The sequence below is a fragment of the Adiantum capillus-veneris genome, chromosome 25, assembly GCF_014529385.1.
Source record: "Adiantum capillus-veneris isolate H3 chromosome 25, ASM1452938v2, whole genome shotgun sequence".
Lineage (NCBI taxonomy): Eukaryota > Viridiplantae > Streptophyta > Polypodiopsida > Polypodiales > Pteridaceae > Adiantum > Adiantum capillus-veneris.
The window spans coordinates 99,730,070-99,747,400 of record NC_140955.1 but is presented as its reverse complement, the minus strand read 5'-3'; the positions used below and the strand labels follow the sequence as shown (position 1 = coordinate 99,747,400).

Sequence of the window (17,331 nt, the reverse complement as noted above, 5' to 3'; positions counted from 1 at the left end):
CGTCATCTTCATGCAACTCATCATGCTTGTGAGAAATCACATCCTGATCATGTAAATCATCATGCTCATCATTAGCATTCAAATCATCATGCGTATCATCATGCAAATCTCGTGTGTCATGCTTTGGAGAAGAAGAGACTGAGAGAGTCTCCTTCTCCTGAATCCGTTCAATCTTTGCTTGCACATTAGCAATGAGAGAGGGAGAATGAACAACTTGCTCTCCATGAATGACAATGGGAGAGTCACTTTTGGCATTGAAAGTGAACGTATTTTTCGCTCAATCAATGAGAGGGTTATGCTCACGAAACCATCGAATGCCCAAAATCATATCACATCCTGAGAGAGAAGAGACAAAGAATTTTCTACGGAAAGCAGCTTGTTGAATTGTAAACACATCAAGGCACTCTTTCATGATGAGAGAGTCCATACCGGGAGCAAAGCCAGAGACCTCGAGAGGAGATTTCTGACTAACCTCTAGGTGGGCTCTCTCAACAAGAGAGGGATTGATCACATCATGCATACTGCCTGGGTCAAACAATATGACAAAACGCTGCCCCATCATATGACCATAACATTTAATGAGAGACTCATCAATGTGAGGGTCAGGAGAAAGTTGGGACACACTCGTGTTGTCATTGATTGCATTGCCAGAGGAAGTGGGTTCTGTGGATTCTTTAGATTCATTAGAGTCAAGCTTAGGACATGTTCTTTTTATGTGACCTTTAAAGTGACAATGAAAACAACGACCTTCCTTAGAATAAGTGCTTTGCTCTTCCGGCGTGATGTATCTTCCTAGAATTCCTTGTGCTACCTTTCCATCTGGAGTGAGCTTAGGTTTAGCAATTGTGTTAGCCTTACCCTTGGGTTCATTGGAAGAATTCTTTTCTGAGAGACTATTGGAAGATTGGTTAGAAGAGTTACCGTTCTTACCATTCTTACCGTTCTGAGGGTTCTGAGAAGTCTGCGAGGTACTTGTGGAAGTCTTGTTCTCCTTAGGCTTTCCCTTGTTATGCTTCACCTCTTGTGCGAGAGCAATCACTACCGCCTTGTTGAGATTGATTGGATCGAGCACCTCGACATCGTACTTGATATACTCGTCCAATCCACAAAGGAATGCCTCTTTGCGCTCATCATCCGACTTGCATAATTGGGTACCTAGTTGCAAAACACGATTAGAAAAAGACATAACTGGCATACCATTTTGCTTGAGAGCGCGCCAATCGTCCTTCAATTGTGCGAGGTACTGAGGTGGCATAACCGCGCCTTGAGCTTGTCTTGGAAATCAGCCCAATTAAAGGAAAGGGGCGTGAGTTTGTCGGCTTCCTCTAGGTGCACGGCTAACTGTGCCTCTTGCCATGCGTGGTACTAGTTGATGGCATCACCGGCAAGGTACATAGCTGCCATCAAAACCTTGCTATTCCCTGTCTTCTTAGTTGTCGCAAAATATGCATTAAATTGATGCAACCAAGAATGAATAATCGTAGCATCCATCTTACCATCATACTTACTGAAAGTCAACTTCTCTGTGACTGGGTTGTTGGAGTCGGCATCCCGGCTTGCGCCACTTGAGGAACTGCCAACATCTTTGGTTGGTTCAGACTTCGAGGCAAGAACTTGTCGAACCAATTCTTGAGTGCTTAGGTCTCTTTGAACCTCACGATAGGCCTCCAGGGCCACTCGTCTGGCTTCGGCTTCCTCCTTTCTTTGTGCTTTTCTTTCTTTTCGTTCATCGCGCTCGCGTTCTAAGGTAATGCGAGTCGCTTCTTGTTGTATTGCTTTTCTTTCTTTTCGTCCATGCGAGTCGCTTCTTGTCGTGCCATCATGTCCAACATCGACTTGACCATCGCCTCCATAGGATTTGGTACAACTCGTGGTGTAGATGGAGAAGGGGGAGGGTCGGAAAAATCTCCTGGTGGGAAAAATTCTTTGTCGCCTCTCTCATGCTCATCACCTGTATGTGAAGTATCCATTCCGCTTCGGGTGATGACCATGCACTATGATCTTTGGTACTTAAGTTAATGAGGAACTTTGGTTCTTGCGGGTCTTGGGTTCTTGAGGGTCTTGAGGTTCTTGAGGGTCTTCTTTTGCTTGCAATCTGTGTTTGAGAAGGATCTTCTCTTCACCCGAGTTTTGCTCTTTTCTGCGGGCACACCCCTTGGCGGCCTTGCGCTCACACTAAGGTTGCTTTTTCCCACTTCGCATTGATTGGCCGGCCGCTAACTGCACGGTCCGCTCTCAATGAGTGGAAAGAGGCACAAGCGGAGGCTGGACAAGCCCTTCTTGAAACCGGCCCGTGGGGCGGTAGGCGTTGGCTTTCACCCGAAATTCTTTACTTTATACACACACACAGAGCACTTTGCAAAGAGAACCTGTAACGGGAGTTAACACTTAAACACACACGGCTCGGAAGCTAGAATGCTCCGAGCAGACGCCGACAACCTGTAGGCCCCAAAATTGGCGCCCCTTTCGGTATTTCTTTATTCTTTAGGAGGGTAAACTACAAGGTAAGGTCCTGGGAATCCTTCACGTGTATCCACCTAGATACCATTTGATTTGGCCAAATTTCGGCAGCATAACAGCCCCAAAACTTGCGCGAAACCAATTCCCCTGCTGGAACTCGCTTGCACTGTCGTATACCCTCTGATTCCTGTCCAAAAACAGTAAATTCAGCACGCTGTATTTACTGGTTTTTGCCCTGTTTTCAGCCCCAAACAGTCCCCTAACTATCCTTTGCCAGTGGGGCACGATTCCCAATGATCCTGGCGTCCGTACGGCTGAAAAACAGTGAATTTACAGCGCATACACAACGCTGATTTTGCACCTGTACGGTGAGGTTATGACCCTCACAGTGCCTGCTTTGGGGTAGCAGTTAGCTACCCCTGTTCCTGCTCAAGGAGGCTCTTGCCTCAGCACAAAAGCATGAACCCACACAACTGTACATCAGTCAAATGAGTAGCCCTCTTGTGGGGCATCACATAACTGCACGTAGGGGAGAGAGAGAGCAGTGTGTAGTGTGCAAGGCATCACTCCTAGCACCACACTGTACATGAGAGGGAAAGGAAGCACTCCATAGCTCTTAACCTGTGACAGACTGCAAATGAGGCCTCTCCCAGCATAAAAATCAGCGTCCATTTTTCTGCAAGAGGAAAGTTCACGAAAATGTGACACTTGGCGCATTTTCAAGCATTTTCCCGTTTCGGGTTCGCCGCTTAAAAATATCCCAACCGACGCGTCAGTTGACTTCGCAGCAGAGTTATAAAGTGTTCCCCTAGTCATACCGGAGGTAATGACGCGAACACATTTCACGGTCCAAAATAGCAGTTCCCTAAATTTTACGAGATGCTTCCGTTGGGCTCCCACTGGTCTTCTGACCATCTATCCTCATTGGGACCGCATCCAAAAGTGCAATGTGGCCCAACTGTCGGATACTTTTTGTTGGTAGTCCCACCTTGACTTTACGCCTTAATTGAGTTTACTTCCTAGTATCCACCAACTTGCTAAGTGCGACGGGGGGACCTATATGATCTTGCTCTGAGCCTAGACATCCTCTTACCATACGAATTCCAGTGCCGACCACTTCCCGTCTGCGGGTGAATCTACCGTTCACATTGGCCATACAATGTCCGACCGTTTGCTACTTCAAAAAGAGGGTCTTAAACAAATAAAATAAACCCCATTGGAAAGAAACCAACAACCAAGGTTAGCAGTTGCCACATCTCTGTGACATGGTTAATAACTGCCACGTCCTCGTGACATACCCCCCTCTTGAAATCGCAAACGTCCTCGATTGCATACCATAAATACACGCCACTGATGATCTTGTGCTATTAACACTCTTTTATCATCGCATGTATCCGCAAAAAAGGTCGTAACATACATAGATACAAATGACTTAATGAGGCTTTCATACTTTTGCCATTTCCATCTATGGCACTGAATTCATATGTACATTTGATGTACTAGCTCTATCATTACCCCTCCTTTGCACACGTTGGGTTGGGGCATAAGTAGGCTGTAACCCAAAGGCTTCAAGGTAAAGCTGCAATACATTTGGTGACTCTGACAGTTCATGCTCTTCCATCCACTTTGCATCCATAGGCGGATAGTTCTTGAACTTCACCAAATAACGTCTTGCAACTTGTCCTTTAACTTTTCTGTCCTTATGTGCCAAAACTTGCTCAGGTACCAAGATCTCATCAAGTTCCTCAACTTCGGGCTGATCCTCAACTGGCATATCTTCTGGCACATCACCCACGAAGGGTCTTAGAAGACTCACGTGAAACGCATTATGAATCTTCCATGCATGAGGCAATTTCAGCCTGTAAGCCACATCGCTGATCTTGTCAAGCACTTGAAAAGGCCCATAGTAACGCATGCTGAGCTTAGGAAACAGCCGTTCCTTGCCCTTCATCTTCTTTAATCTTGCCTTTTCGAACCTTAAGAGAACCCAATCACCAGGTGATAGTAGCAATTCACGACGGTGACGATCAGCAGCCTTTTTCTGTTTTGCCTGAGTCTTCTCCAAGGCAACTTTAATCTTCTTATACATCTCATCCATGTTCTCAACATATCGATCTGCCTCAAAGATCTTGTCCTTTGTATGCAAAATGGGAGGAACCTTTTTGCCGCCTTCAACAATTTCAAAAGGTGCTTTGCCAGTAGACGAATGCATCGTATTATTGTACGCATACTCAAGCATAGGCAAATACTGTTCCCACTTGCCCTTATTATCTGACACATAGCATTTCAGCAGATCTAAGACAGTAGAATTGGCCTCTTCTGACTGTCCATCAGTTTGTGGATGAAACGAAGACAAGAACTTGAGCGTAGTACTCATGTTCTCAAACAATCCTCTCCAGAACAAACTGGTCATGCGAGGATCACGATCACTGATAATCGATTGTGGCATACCATGGTACTTAAACACATTGTACATGAACAAGCGTGCAATCTGATCAGATTTTATCTTCTTCCTGACAGGGATAAAATGGGCTTGCTTGCTGAACCTGCAGATAATGGTCCATATACCATCATTCCCTGTTGGCGTCCTTGGAAGATCAAAGATAAAGTCCATAGCAATGCTTTCCCATGGCTTATCCGGAATCGGCAGTGGTTGTAACAACCCTGGTGCCTTTTGCCTGTCAAACTTGACCTTTTGGCAAACTATGCATGCTCGCACAAAGGCATCCACATCTCTCCTCAAGGTAGGCCAATAGAAGAACGTCTCTACCGCTTTAACTGTTGCATCAATGCCACGATGCCCTGCATACGGTGGGACATGACTCTCTTCCATGACCTTATGTCGCAATGGCCTAGTGACACAAAGTCTGCCATGCATCATCATAAAACCATCTCTGAGGAGGTAGTGCTCGTGATGTTGCCCCTCTTGTAACTGTTCAAAGATCCTTGCAAAATCTTCATCAGCAGTATACTGTTCCTTCATGTCATCTAACTCATGATGATAATGAATTGACACAGCTGAAATTTGTGGCTTTCTTGATAACGCATCAGCCACAACATTCTTCTTGCCTTCCACATGCATAATTTGGAAGTGGAACATGGAAAGAATGTTTGCCCATCGCATATGCTTTTCGGATAACTTTGACTGTGTCAAGAAGTATCGCAAGGTCTGATGATCTGTTTGGACAACAAAATCAGCACCTAAGAGGTAGTGCTTCCAGCTAGAAAGCGCATGAATCACGGCCAAGAGCTCTTTCTCATAGACTTGCATAGTCCTCTCTGGCCCTTGCAAAATTCGGCTTTCATAGGCTACTACCCGTCCATCTTGCATTAGCACTGCTCCGATGCTACTGCCACACGCGTCACACTGGACCACAAATGACTTCCTGAGATCTGGCAAAACAATAACTGGATCTGAAGTCAACTTTTCCTTTAAGAGACTAAAAGCTCAAATCTCTTTTTGGGTCCATCTGAAAGTGACCTCTTTCTTTTGCAATGTGTGAAGAGGCGATGCTATCTCTGCAAAATTTCTGATAAACCTTCTATAGTAGGAACACAATCCCAAGAAGCTTCTGACATCGTGCACAGTCTTCAAGTCTGGCCATGTCTTGATAGCTTCGACCTTTGCGGGATCCATTCTAACACCATCCTTTGAGACTATGTGGCCCAGAAAGTGGATCTCTTCGAGGAAGAATTCACTTTTCTTAGGATTGACAAGTAACCTGTGACTGCGCAGCTCTTCGAACACAATGGTCAAGTGACGCCTATGCTCCTCTTCATTCTTCGAATACACAATCATGTCATCGAAGAATGTTCCAACAAACTGTTGATGCGAGCGGAAAATCCGGTCCATCATTCTGTTGAACGTGGCAGGAGCATTTGTTAGCCCAAACGGCATCACTAGAAACTCATAAAGACCAAATGTCGTTCTAAACGCAGTCTTGTGCACATCCTCTGGGCTTATACGAATCTGATGGTACCCACTCTTCAGGTCTATCCTGCTGAAAATTGCAGCACCCTCTAAACGATCGAGAATATCATCAATGCGAGGAATAGGAAACCTGTTCTTGATGGTATTCTTATTCAACGCACGGTAATCAATACACATGCGCCATGAGCCGTCCTTCTTCTGCACTAGGAGCACTTGGGAGCAAAAGGGTGAAGAACTAGGCTGAATCAGCCCCTTCTCTAATAACTCCTCAACCTGGCCCATAATCTCTTTCTGCTGCGCCGCACTAACCCTGTAGGGAGGTCTATTTGGTGGGCTACACCCTGGCACCAAATCTATCCGATGGTCCTCAGGTCTCTCTGGCGGCAATTGCGACGGTAATGAATCAGAAAAACAGTCACTAAACTTTTGCAAAAATGCTGACCTTTCTTTATCTAACACAGATAAATTTGACTGATCCCTATCTGAGACATCACGTGCAAAAATCAAGTACACAGAAAGATGATTCTTTATTACAGAAGTGATAGCAGAAGCAGATACAATAGGGACTGACTCTCCTTTAAGCTTTACATCCAAGATGTGAGTTTTTCCCCTATGCTGTACAGTGATCTTTTTGTGTTGTAGGCATCCAAGACTCCATGCACTCGGAACATCCACGGGATCCCCAACAAGGCGTCACATACGACTGAATATGCAGACGCAGTTTTCCAATGATGGGAGTAACACACTCTGAGTGGCCAGGACATGCCAACCCTGCCTCTGCTGTGTACCCCATCTCTTCAGCTTTGATGCCGAGCTTCATAGCTAACTCTGGTGAGATAAAGTTGGCTTTGGCACCTGGATCAAAGAAGATGAGTGCCGTCTGATCCCTAACTTTACCCCATGCCCTGCATAACTCACTGGCATCTGTGCTGGGCCTGTCACCCACCATGTCTGGCACTAAACCTGCCGTGGGTTTAGGCTTCTTGCCTTTCTGGTCTTCTTTATCCTCTGAGTCAGCTGGCCTTTTCCTTTGTGGACAATTGATAGAAATATGACCAGGCTGCTCGCATATAAAGCATTTGTTCTTAGCCATTAGGACCTTCTTTTCCTCGAGCGACTTACGCACAAAAGGCTTCCTTTTCTGTTTCTTTGCCTGCGCTCCAGAAGTCCCAGCTGAATCCTTGTCCTTGGTGGCCTGTTCTGACCCCTGTGACGCATCAGGAGCCGTTTTCACAAAGGGCTTCTTCGCTGAATTTTTCTTTTGCTGCCCTCCTTTATCACTGCTCGGAAATCCACTATCCTCTCCTTTCAACAGGGCAAGACCAGTGTTCGCAACTTCCATAAGCTGAGTAAGGGTAGCCACTCTGTTCTTTGTACAGTAATCGCGAAGCCCTTTAGGCAGCCCACAACAATACTTCTCTATCTGCTCTGTCAATGGCACAAATCTGTAGGAGGTCACTGAGAGTAATGCTTTACAGAACCTCCTATTGTATTCCAGCAAGCTCTTGCACAAAGCTGCCGTAAGCTGGTGCCAATCTGTCAGGACATCGGCTTCAAATTCATTTGATAGCCAAGCAGATGCAAACATTTGCTTGAAGTAAACCCAAGTGGCGGGTGCCTGTCCTTGCATTAACAATGTCGTCCACCATGTAAGCGCATTGTCCTTTAAGAAAGTGGCAGCTTTCCTGACCTTCGAGGCCTCTGTAAAATTCCCTCCCGCATAAGCTGTATCAAACTGTTGGAGGAAAGTAAGTGCCTTGGTCTTGTCCTCGAAACCACTGAAGGTACTGAACTTTACCGCTGCACCACCTTCTTTGTAAGCCTTCGGCTTCTCTAGTGCCCCCAAGTTGTCATACGGGATGGTCTGCAACATGGGCACTGTACTAGGCATGATCAGCACGCCTTGGCCATTCACATTTTGCGTCAGAGGTGCGATATCTGGCTGCTGTCCAGAAAAACCAGCCATGCCAAAATGACCCTGTGGCACCCCAAACTGGCCCTGGTTGCCGTGAAAACCTTGCTGCATGCCGATAGTACCATACATGGGGTTTGGCATGATGCCTTGCATACCCCCGAACATTGTTCCTGGCATGTACGGCTGACTTCCAGACGCATAACCAGCCATACTTTGGAACACTGATCCACCCCCGAAATACCCAGGATGTACCGTGGGTGGTGGAAAAACTGAGTGCATAGCTTGGTATCCAGCTCCCTGTCCATTCAAGACAGCATGCTGGCTCTGAAAGGTGGCGGGCTGAACTGGCATAACCTGTGGAATAGGCGTTCTAGCCACCTGTTCAAGCACGGGAGGAACCTGCTTTGGAGCCCCCGACTCCGCAACATGCGAGTGTTCCCTTTCCTCCTGCGCCTCATGAAGTACCTGGGCTTGAGCTTCAACAAGCTCCGTACGCGGCGTAGGTTGCCTATTTTGCTGTTGCACTGGTGGCGCTTGCAAGAATTCCATAAACCTCGGATTCTGCACCAGCTGCGAAAAGACATTCACCGCGGCAACTAACTGAGTCTTAAACGCATCATCCTCAAGTTGCCCTGTCATAAAGCCCTGTACTACTGGAGGGACATTCACGTTGACAGGAGGTACAGATTGACGTGGCCGTGAGCTCTCGCCAATCTCAAAAACCATAGGAATCTCCTGCCTGTCCTTTGGAGAGGAACCCTCTTCCATAATTCCCTTCCCCTTGTCGGCCATAGTGTAATCCCCGTGTTCTTGCACTGTGTGTCTTTACCCTGAACAATCCAGGCTCACTATTTGAGGAAAAAGTGATTGATGTCCCGGCAATGGAACCTTGAAACCGGCCCGTGGGGCGGTAGGCGTTGGCTTTCACCCGAAATTCTTTACTTTATACACACAGAGCACTTTGCAAAGAGAACCTGTAACGGGAGTTAACACTTAAACACACACGGCTCGGAAGCTAGAATACTCCGAGCAGACGCCGACAACCTGTAGGCCCCAAATTGGCGCCCCTTTCGGTATTTCTTTATTCTTTAGGAGGGTAAACTACAAGGTAAGGTCCTGGGAATCCTTCACGTGTATCCACCTAGATACCATTTGATTTGGCCAAATTTCGGCAGCATAACAGCCCCAAAACTTGCGCGAAACCAATTCCCCTGCTGGAACTCGCTTGCACTGTCATATACCCTCTGATTCCTGTCCAAAAACAGTAAATTCAGCACGCTGTATTTACTGGTTTTTGCCCTGTTTTCAGCCCCAAACAGTCCCCTAACTGTCCTTTGCCAGTGGGGCACGATTCCCAATGATCCTGGCGTCCGTACGGCTGAAAAACAGTGAATTTACAGCGCATACACAGCGCTGATTTTGCACCTGTACGGTGAGGTTATGACCCTCACCAGTGCCTGCTTTGGAGTAGCAGTTAGCTACCCCTGTTCCTGCTCAAGGAGGCTCTTGCCTCAGCACAAAAGCATGAACCCACACAACTGTACATCAGTCAAATGAGTAGCCCTCTTGTGGGGCATCACATAACTGCACGTAGGGGAGAGAGAGAGCAGTGTGTAGTGTGCAGGGCATCACTCCTAGCACCACACTGTACATGAGAGGGAAAGGAAGCGCTCCATAGCTCTTAACCTGTGACAGACTGCAAATGAGGCCTCTCCCAGCATAAAAATCAGCGTCCATTTTTCTGCAAGAGGAAAGTTCACCAAAATGTGACACTTGGCGCATTTTCAAGCATTTTCCCGTTTCGGGTTCGCCGCTTAAAAATATCCCAACTGACGCGTCAGTTGACTTCGCGGCAGAGTTATAAAGTGTTCCCCTAGTCATACCGGAGGTAATGACGCGAACACATTTCACGGCCCAAAATAGCAGTTCCCTAAATTTTACGAGATGCTTCCGTTGGGCTCCCACTGGTCTTCTGACCATCTATCCTCATTGGGACCGCATCCAAAAGTGCAATGTGGCCCAACTGTCGGATACTTTTTGTTGGTAGTCCCACCTTGACTTTACGCCTTAATTGAGTTCACTTCCTAGTATCCACCAACTTGCTAAGTGCGACGGGGGGACCTATATGATCTTGCTTTGAGCCTAGACATCCTCTTACCATACGAATTCCAGTGCCGACCACTTCCCGTCTGCGGGTGAATCTACCGTTCACATTGGCCATACAATGTCCGACCGTTTGCTACTTCAAAAAGATGGTCTTAAACAAATAAAATAAACCCCATTGGTAAGAAACCAACAACCAAGGTTAGCAGTTGCCACATCTCTGTGACATGGTTAATAACTGCCACGTCCTCGTGACACTTCTTTCCTGGGATTCCTGTCACTCTTCAAAAACATGATTTGGAATCGACACACCCAAGCGAACTTGGGTTCGTGCGACCTCGACAAGCAAAAAAGTTCTTGTGATTCTTGTGGTTCTTTCCTTGAGTGATACAGAACACTGCCAAAGCTCTGATACCAATGTAAGGTGCAACGGAATGAATGTTTGAACTTTGCTCAAGATGAGTGCTCCGAACTGTGCTCAAGGTTCCTTTTGTTCTTATGGAAGGGAGAGCCTTCCGTTCTTAATGAGAGAGTGCAATAATCATTAACAAAGTGAATGGACACTGTGCGTGAAAGTGTATGAGACTGAGAGATAGAGAGAGAAGAGAATACGACACCAGAGACGACGTAAAACCCTCCTCCGAAGGCCCCACTCTCGTTGGCGAGAGTGGTCTACGATTGATTGCACAAACTGGTACAAATTGAATGCATGTGACTGATGCAAGTCTAGGCTAGACCGATGTCGACGACGGGAAGGACGAGACCGATTTAAGGGCTGAAAACTGATGCTCTTGTACTGCTGTCCAAAAACGCTACTGGCTGAAATCTGATGCAAATCTGCTGCTGTCCCAAAAACGCTAATGGCTGAAAATGGCGGGAACCAAAAACGCTGATGTGGGCTGCTGTTTGATGGCTGAAATCTGCTGGTTCTTAGGCTTGTCAAAGGCTAAAATTCTGCTGATGCTAGGCGAGGCTGAAAACGCTAGTCAAGGGGGTGATTTGGGGGTTACTGGAAATGCCAGGGCTGAGGTGTTCTTGCGATGAGTGCTTGATGAAAAACGCTAGGGCTGAGAGGAACTTGCTTGGAGGGAAAACTCCAGGGGCTGAAATCGCCGAAGGGTTGGTCTTGCTGAGAAGTGTCTCCAGAGGGCCTGTTGCACGTGAATGCGTGATGCTCTCCTTCTTCTTTTGCCAATTAGTGCTAGCCTTGGTTTGCTTATATTCAAACTTACTCAATTTGCCCTACCTACTTTCCAACAAAGTCACTTAAATTAATAAGTGAAAAATGTCAAAAATAGAGAAAATAGGTTAAATGCACTAGAAAATTCCCCTGAAGGATTTTATTCCCCTGAAGGATTTTGATGGATTCTGATGGGAATGCTTATGATCATGCTGTGTGCAACCAGAGGATATGCATCTACACTAAGTGTCTGGACATGCACGGTCTACGAACAGACTCACAAAAGTGCCAGATCACTTCTAAATCTAGACGATCACTTCTAAATCTAGACTGATTGGATTGAACTGAACCCTGGTCATGCTGTAGCTTGTCCACGGACACATAGGGTTGGATGTGTCACTTGACATCAACTAAACCATCATCCTTGTGAACAATCACATCTTGATATAAGCTGTGTCTTGTCTATCATCTTTGTCATTGACTGCTTCCTCCCATTTGATTTTCCCTTGCCTTCGCTGTCAGATGATACCAGTTGGCGGGCATTGCTCGATATTGAGCTTTTGCCATTGCAGCTGCTCCAAATCCATATGACGGCTTGCGGTCTTTGCTAGTTTTGGTTCAGGGTATGCAGGTTATAAGGGATATGAGCCTCCCGAGAACGGCCACGGGAGGGGACCCCCCACCTAGACACGGTAGCCTCACTCCACGCACTCGCGCACCGTGGGGACTCCACGCAAGGTTCCCCGGGGCACGCTATGACCCTCCGTCAGTGCGGCGGAGCCTGAGGCTACGTGGGGCTAGGGACCCGGAACGCAAGACCCGCGAAGACCCGTGAAACGCAAACGGCCGTCGACCCATGGAACGCAACCACGCCCGAGCCGGTCCCGTCCGAGCCAGGCCCCCGTGAAGGCAACTTGACCCGAGCCGGTCCCGTCCGAGCCGGGCCCTCCTGAGCCGGTGCCGTCCGCGCCAGGACCCCTTGAAGCAACACCTCGACCCGAGCCGGTCCCGTCCGAGCCGGGCCCTCAAGAGCCGGTGCCGTCCGCGCCAGGACCCCTTGAAGAAACACCCCGACCCGAGCCGGTCCCGTCCGAGCCGGGCCCAAAACGTCCCCTCCCCGACGCGCCCAGATTCTGGGGCGTCACACTTGGTATCAGAGCAAAGGAAAACGGTCCCTCCCCGACGCGCCCACATTTTGGGGCGTCACACAGTTGCAGAGCAAGCTTTTGGTGGAACTGCCTCTCTCTCAGACCCTGCTGTAATCCTCTCTCCACTTCGCTTGTGAGGTCATTTTTACTCTCTTTAGGGGAGGGCTTCCCCCTGGCTTTTCAGTTATTACAGTTTTGCCATATGGCTAGTCGTATTCAGTTATTTTAGTTGCTGCTTTTGGGCCTGCTTTGCAATCAATTTTGTACTTGCTCTTAGAATCAGCATCATTTGGGCGTTCTGAGGGATTTTCAAGTAATAGAAATTGGCCCCTTTTCCGAGAGAGAGAGAGAGAGAGAGAGAGAGAGAGAGAGAGAGAGAGAGAGAGAGAGAGAGAGAGAGAGAGAGAGAGAGAGAGGAGAGAAGGAGAGGAAGAAGACCTGTTATTCAAGAGGGAAATGGCATAACCAATCTGAGAGAGAGAGAGAGAGAGAGAGAGAGAGAGAGAGAGAGAGAGAGAGAGAGAGAGAAAGAGAGATTTTTTGTTTTTTTTAGCCAATCATTGGCTTTGGAGTCTCCAAGGTTCTTCTATCAAACCATCCAGATTTTCAAGTGAATGATATTGTCGCTGGAATAACTTCATGGGAGAAGTATAGTATCATTCAAGGTGGCTTGGGATTACGAAATGTGTCACACATCGAAGTTCCATTGTCTTACCACATCGGCATTCTTGGTATCTCATTTTCATGAACCACTACCTATCTGGTTGTTGTGAAGTTAATTAGAAAACTTTTGGAGCTCCCAGTAATCTTTTGCTATGAAAAATTTGTAGGCTTGCCAGGCTTGACAGCTTATGCAGGTTTCTTTGATGTGTGCACCCCAAAGGAGGGCGAACAAGTATTTGTATCTGCTGCATCTGGAGCAGTTGGTCAACTAGTAGGTCAACTTGCAAAACTCACAGGATGTCGTGTTGTTGGGAGTGCTGGTAGTGATGAGAAGGTACACACACACACACACACACACACACACACACACACACAGAGAGAGAGAGAGAGAGAGAGAGAGAGAGAGAGAGAGAGAGAGAGAGAGAGAGATTTTATATCTAGTAGAGGCCGAAATTGGCCTACGAGACAAGTCAAAGTACATGATGTGGATGTCTTCTATGTGTCCATGCAAGGACAAATGGTACAAAATAAACAAAAATATGGTCAAGGAGTTAAGAGGGTGATACATGGTGAGAGGGGGGGGGGGGATGGAGCTCTACTACTAGGGAGATGTAATCCTATATGCGCAGGGTAATGTACAAGCATGAGAATGCATTAGAAAACTAGCTCCATGACAATGCCAAAATCTGGGTGTAGTACATACATAGTATGACAATGGGGTCGTCAAAGGCTTGGGCGGAGAAATGAAATGAAATATTAACGTCTTCAAAAGGCCAAAGTGACCTATGAGTTGAAAAAGTTACAAGTGGTGAATCTGATACGATGTCTGAATAAACATTGAGTACAAAGGGACTAAAAAAGGGGGGGGGGGGGGGGGGTGTTGTTTATTGCGAGCTAAGCAGCTAAACTAATTGGGGCTGTGTAGGGGGGGTGAGAGCTGATACAATGAGTGATACAAATCAACGGAGGTAAGTGGATCGAAATCAGAGGAGATCCCTCATCCGTCGGCGAATCTCATCAATATCCTCCATGGAATACGCTCACATCCGGGCTAATTTTCAACCACTTCTAAGCGGTTGCTCTACCTTTGCGGACCTATTATCCAAGACAGACCCCTCCCCTACAACTCTCGGAACATACCTCACCCGCATACTTGAGCATCAAAAGACACTCATAGGAACACAAAAAGAGAATAACACACACCACACCATACACCCTCGTGAGGGGAGACTATGTATCACTTTGAGGTCCCATGGGTCATTTCTGGCCCCCTGCGGACGTTAATACCAAATCAAATCAAATCTGACTGGGCGTCTCGCATGTCGAGCTAGAGTGATCTGAATCCTCTGCTGCAAGCTCCATCGATGCTGTGAAGCCCCCTGTGATCATGGGTGCTTGGATCTCCCTAGCTCCATTGCTCGATGGATCAACATACCTCTGGTGTAGGTGAGATCTGAACTTTGCTGTGATGACTGCTCCTATGGCTGCCCAATGGCTGGTGTAAAGGAATCTGTGATCTGTCTCTGCGACTGGCTCTCCCCTGGTGTCCTCAGCAAGCTCTCTCTATATCTGCGCAGCTTGAGTAAAACCAGTCCTAGACAGCTCTGGTCCTAGTATCTCATGACTGTAGAAAGTGGTCCAAAACCCTATCTGAACAAGCAATGAAAGTGGCTGGGTATCTCATAGTACACCGGGCAATGGATGGAGAGAGAGAGAGAGAGAGAGAGAAGAAGAAGAAGAAGAAGAAGGAGAATAGAGTTTTAACGTCGTAGGAAACTATCCCAAGAGACCTTAAAGATCTAGCCGACGAGGAGAGTTGAACTCAAGACCTGGAATATATATATATATATATATATATATATATATATATATATATATATATAGAGAGAGAGAGAGAGAGAGAGAGAGAGAGAGAGAGAGAGAGAGTCCTCATGGTCCCTCTTCAAAAATAACAAGTAGAGGTGCTTCAATGGGCAGAAACAGCAGGGGCTGGCAGGGAGAGCCATTCAAGTGGCTTGCTGGTTGGGAAGCAGATGGAAGGGAGGGCAGCAGTGGATGACTTAATGGGGTGGGCAAGCAGGGCTGATATGGAATTGGGGGCTGATGGGCAAGTAGGGGGTATAGGTGATGGTTGGGGGCCACCCAGTTAGACAGGTTACGGGGCAGCTCGATACGCACTCTTCCTAGTTTCTCTTTTTTTTTCTTTTAAGTATGAAAAATGAAACTGGAAATCAATGGAAATAATTAAAAGACAGATATTTTTGTTTTATGAATGTTGAATATGGTGTGTATTGCTCCATTTGCTCCATCGAACATAGGGTAAAGTTTCAATCAAGTATTTGATGTGTGGCATGGAAGGGCTGTCTCTTAAAACAAGCAGAAGGAGAGCTGACGTTAAAGATATAAATTTTGTAGGTAGAGTTGTTGAAGAATAAGTTGGGGTTTGATGATGCTTTCAACTACAAGAAGGAAACTGATCTGAGGGCTACGCTGAAGCGGTATGTGGATGATTGGGCAAACTATGGTTTTTCATGCTCTTGGAGGTTGCTTGATCCTTCTAAAACTGCAGGTACTTCCCAGATGGCATAGATATCTATTTTGAGAATGTGGGTGGAAAAATGCTGGAAGCAGTCCTTTATAATTTAAGGGTTCATGCGCGCATTGCTGTGTGTGGAATGATTTCCCAGTATGTCACTGGTCAAGGGGACGGTATTCACAATCTCTCCCAGCTTATTATAAAGCGAGCGAAGATGCAGGGATTTCTTATGAGTGACTACCTTCATCTCCAGGAAGAGTTTACCAAGTATATGGTTTCCCATTATAAGGAGAAGAGAATTATCTACATTGAAGATGTGATGGATGGTCTAGAAAATGCCCCACATGCTTTTGTAAGGCTTCTTCAAGGAAAGAACATCGGTAAGCAGGTTATTCGCTTGTGATGATTGTAGAGGCCCAATGCCAAAAACACCCGCTTCACCTACTACTACTCTTTAACATGAGTACGCTGCATATGGCCCGTGGCGTGATCTACTATCAAGGATTTCATTCTTTGCGGTAGGACATTTCAAAGTTGTGAATTATTTATTGGAAATGGAGCTCTCTACATTCAGTCAAGGACTTCTGAGTGGTGAGGTTGCCACAAGATCCCTTGCTACATTACCTGCTCATTAACTTCTCAATCTTACCATCTAGACCAATTTTTAAAGTGCTCTCATCGTATTTGTATCGGCCGGACCGACTACTATTACCCACCACACATCGCATGGCACTATACTTGGGGGGCTTTTTATAGACCTATGGGATCTTTTGGTAGACAGTTTTGCGCTGTTTTGGGAGACAAGTAGAACTTTTAACGTCATAGGAACAATCCCAAGAGAACTCAAGGTCTATCGTTGGAGTCTCGAACCCAAGACCAGAGAGAGAGAGAGGTAGTGGTTTTCAGCAAATGCATGGGTTTGGAAAGATGGCATCTTGGCTGCGACATCCATTGCCTGACTGCTTTGTCATCTCGTCAAAGGCTTTTCATATTATGTCCAAAATTGGTCCTCTAGCCTTTGTGCATAGTGTTTTGATTGGTTTTTTGACCATGTACATTTTACTTTGGTAATAATAGTTTTAGAGCTTATATCATAGTTTTCCCATTGGCAACCCAAAAACTTCAGCAATAAGGAAAGAGAGTAGAGAAGGGAGTAGGACTAGAATGCTCCTTGTAAATTGAGAACCTTGATAGAAGATGATTCCCGTGCATGAGACCTTGTGTTCAAGTAGAATCAGTCATTTTTGCCAAATGACACGTAAAAAGGATCGATTTTAATTTCCCTCTCAAATCATTGAGTTGTTGCAATTCTTCTTCTACCTTTTGAGGATGCACAAGGTAGAATGTCATTAACAACAGGCACTACTCTCTCTCATTTTTATGATATAGTAGTCA

General features: G+C 46.4%; 1 protein-coding gene across 1 annotated transcript in view; it reads left to right on the top strand.

Annotated features, from left to right (window-relative positions):
* LOC147425367 (2-alkenal reductase (NADP(+)-dependent)-like) overlaps positions 1-16,610 on the top strand; it is a 40,021-nt gene extending 23,411 nt beyond the window's left edge. Inside the window, exons 2-5 of the mRNA XM_086500876.1 lie at positions 13,291-13,468; positions 13,568-13,734; positions 15,816-15,898; positions 15,970-16,610. Coding sequence (XP_086357002.1) covers positions 13,291-13,468; positions 13,568-13,734; positions 15,816-15,898; positions 15,970-16,339 — 798 coding nt within the window. The 3' untranslated portion in view covers positions 16,340-16,610. The remainder of the gene's footprint in view (positions 1-13,290; positions 13,469-13,567; positions 13,735-15,815; positions 15,899-15,969) is intronic.
* The last annotated feature ends 721 nt before the right edge of the window (positions 16,611-17,331 follow it).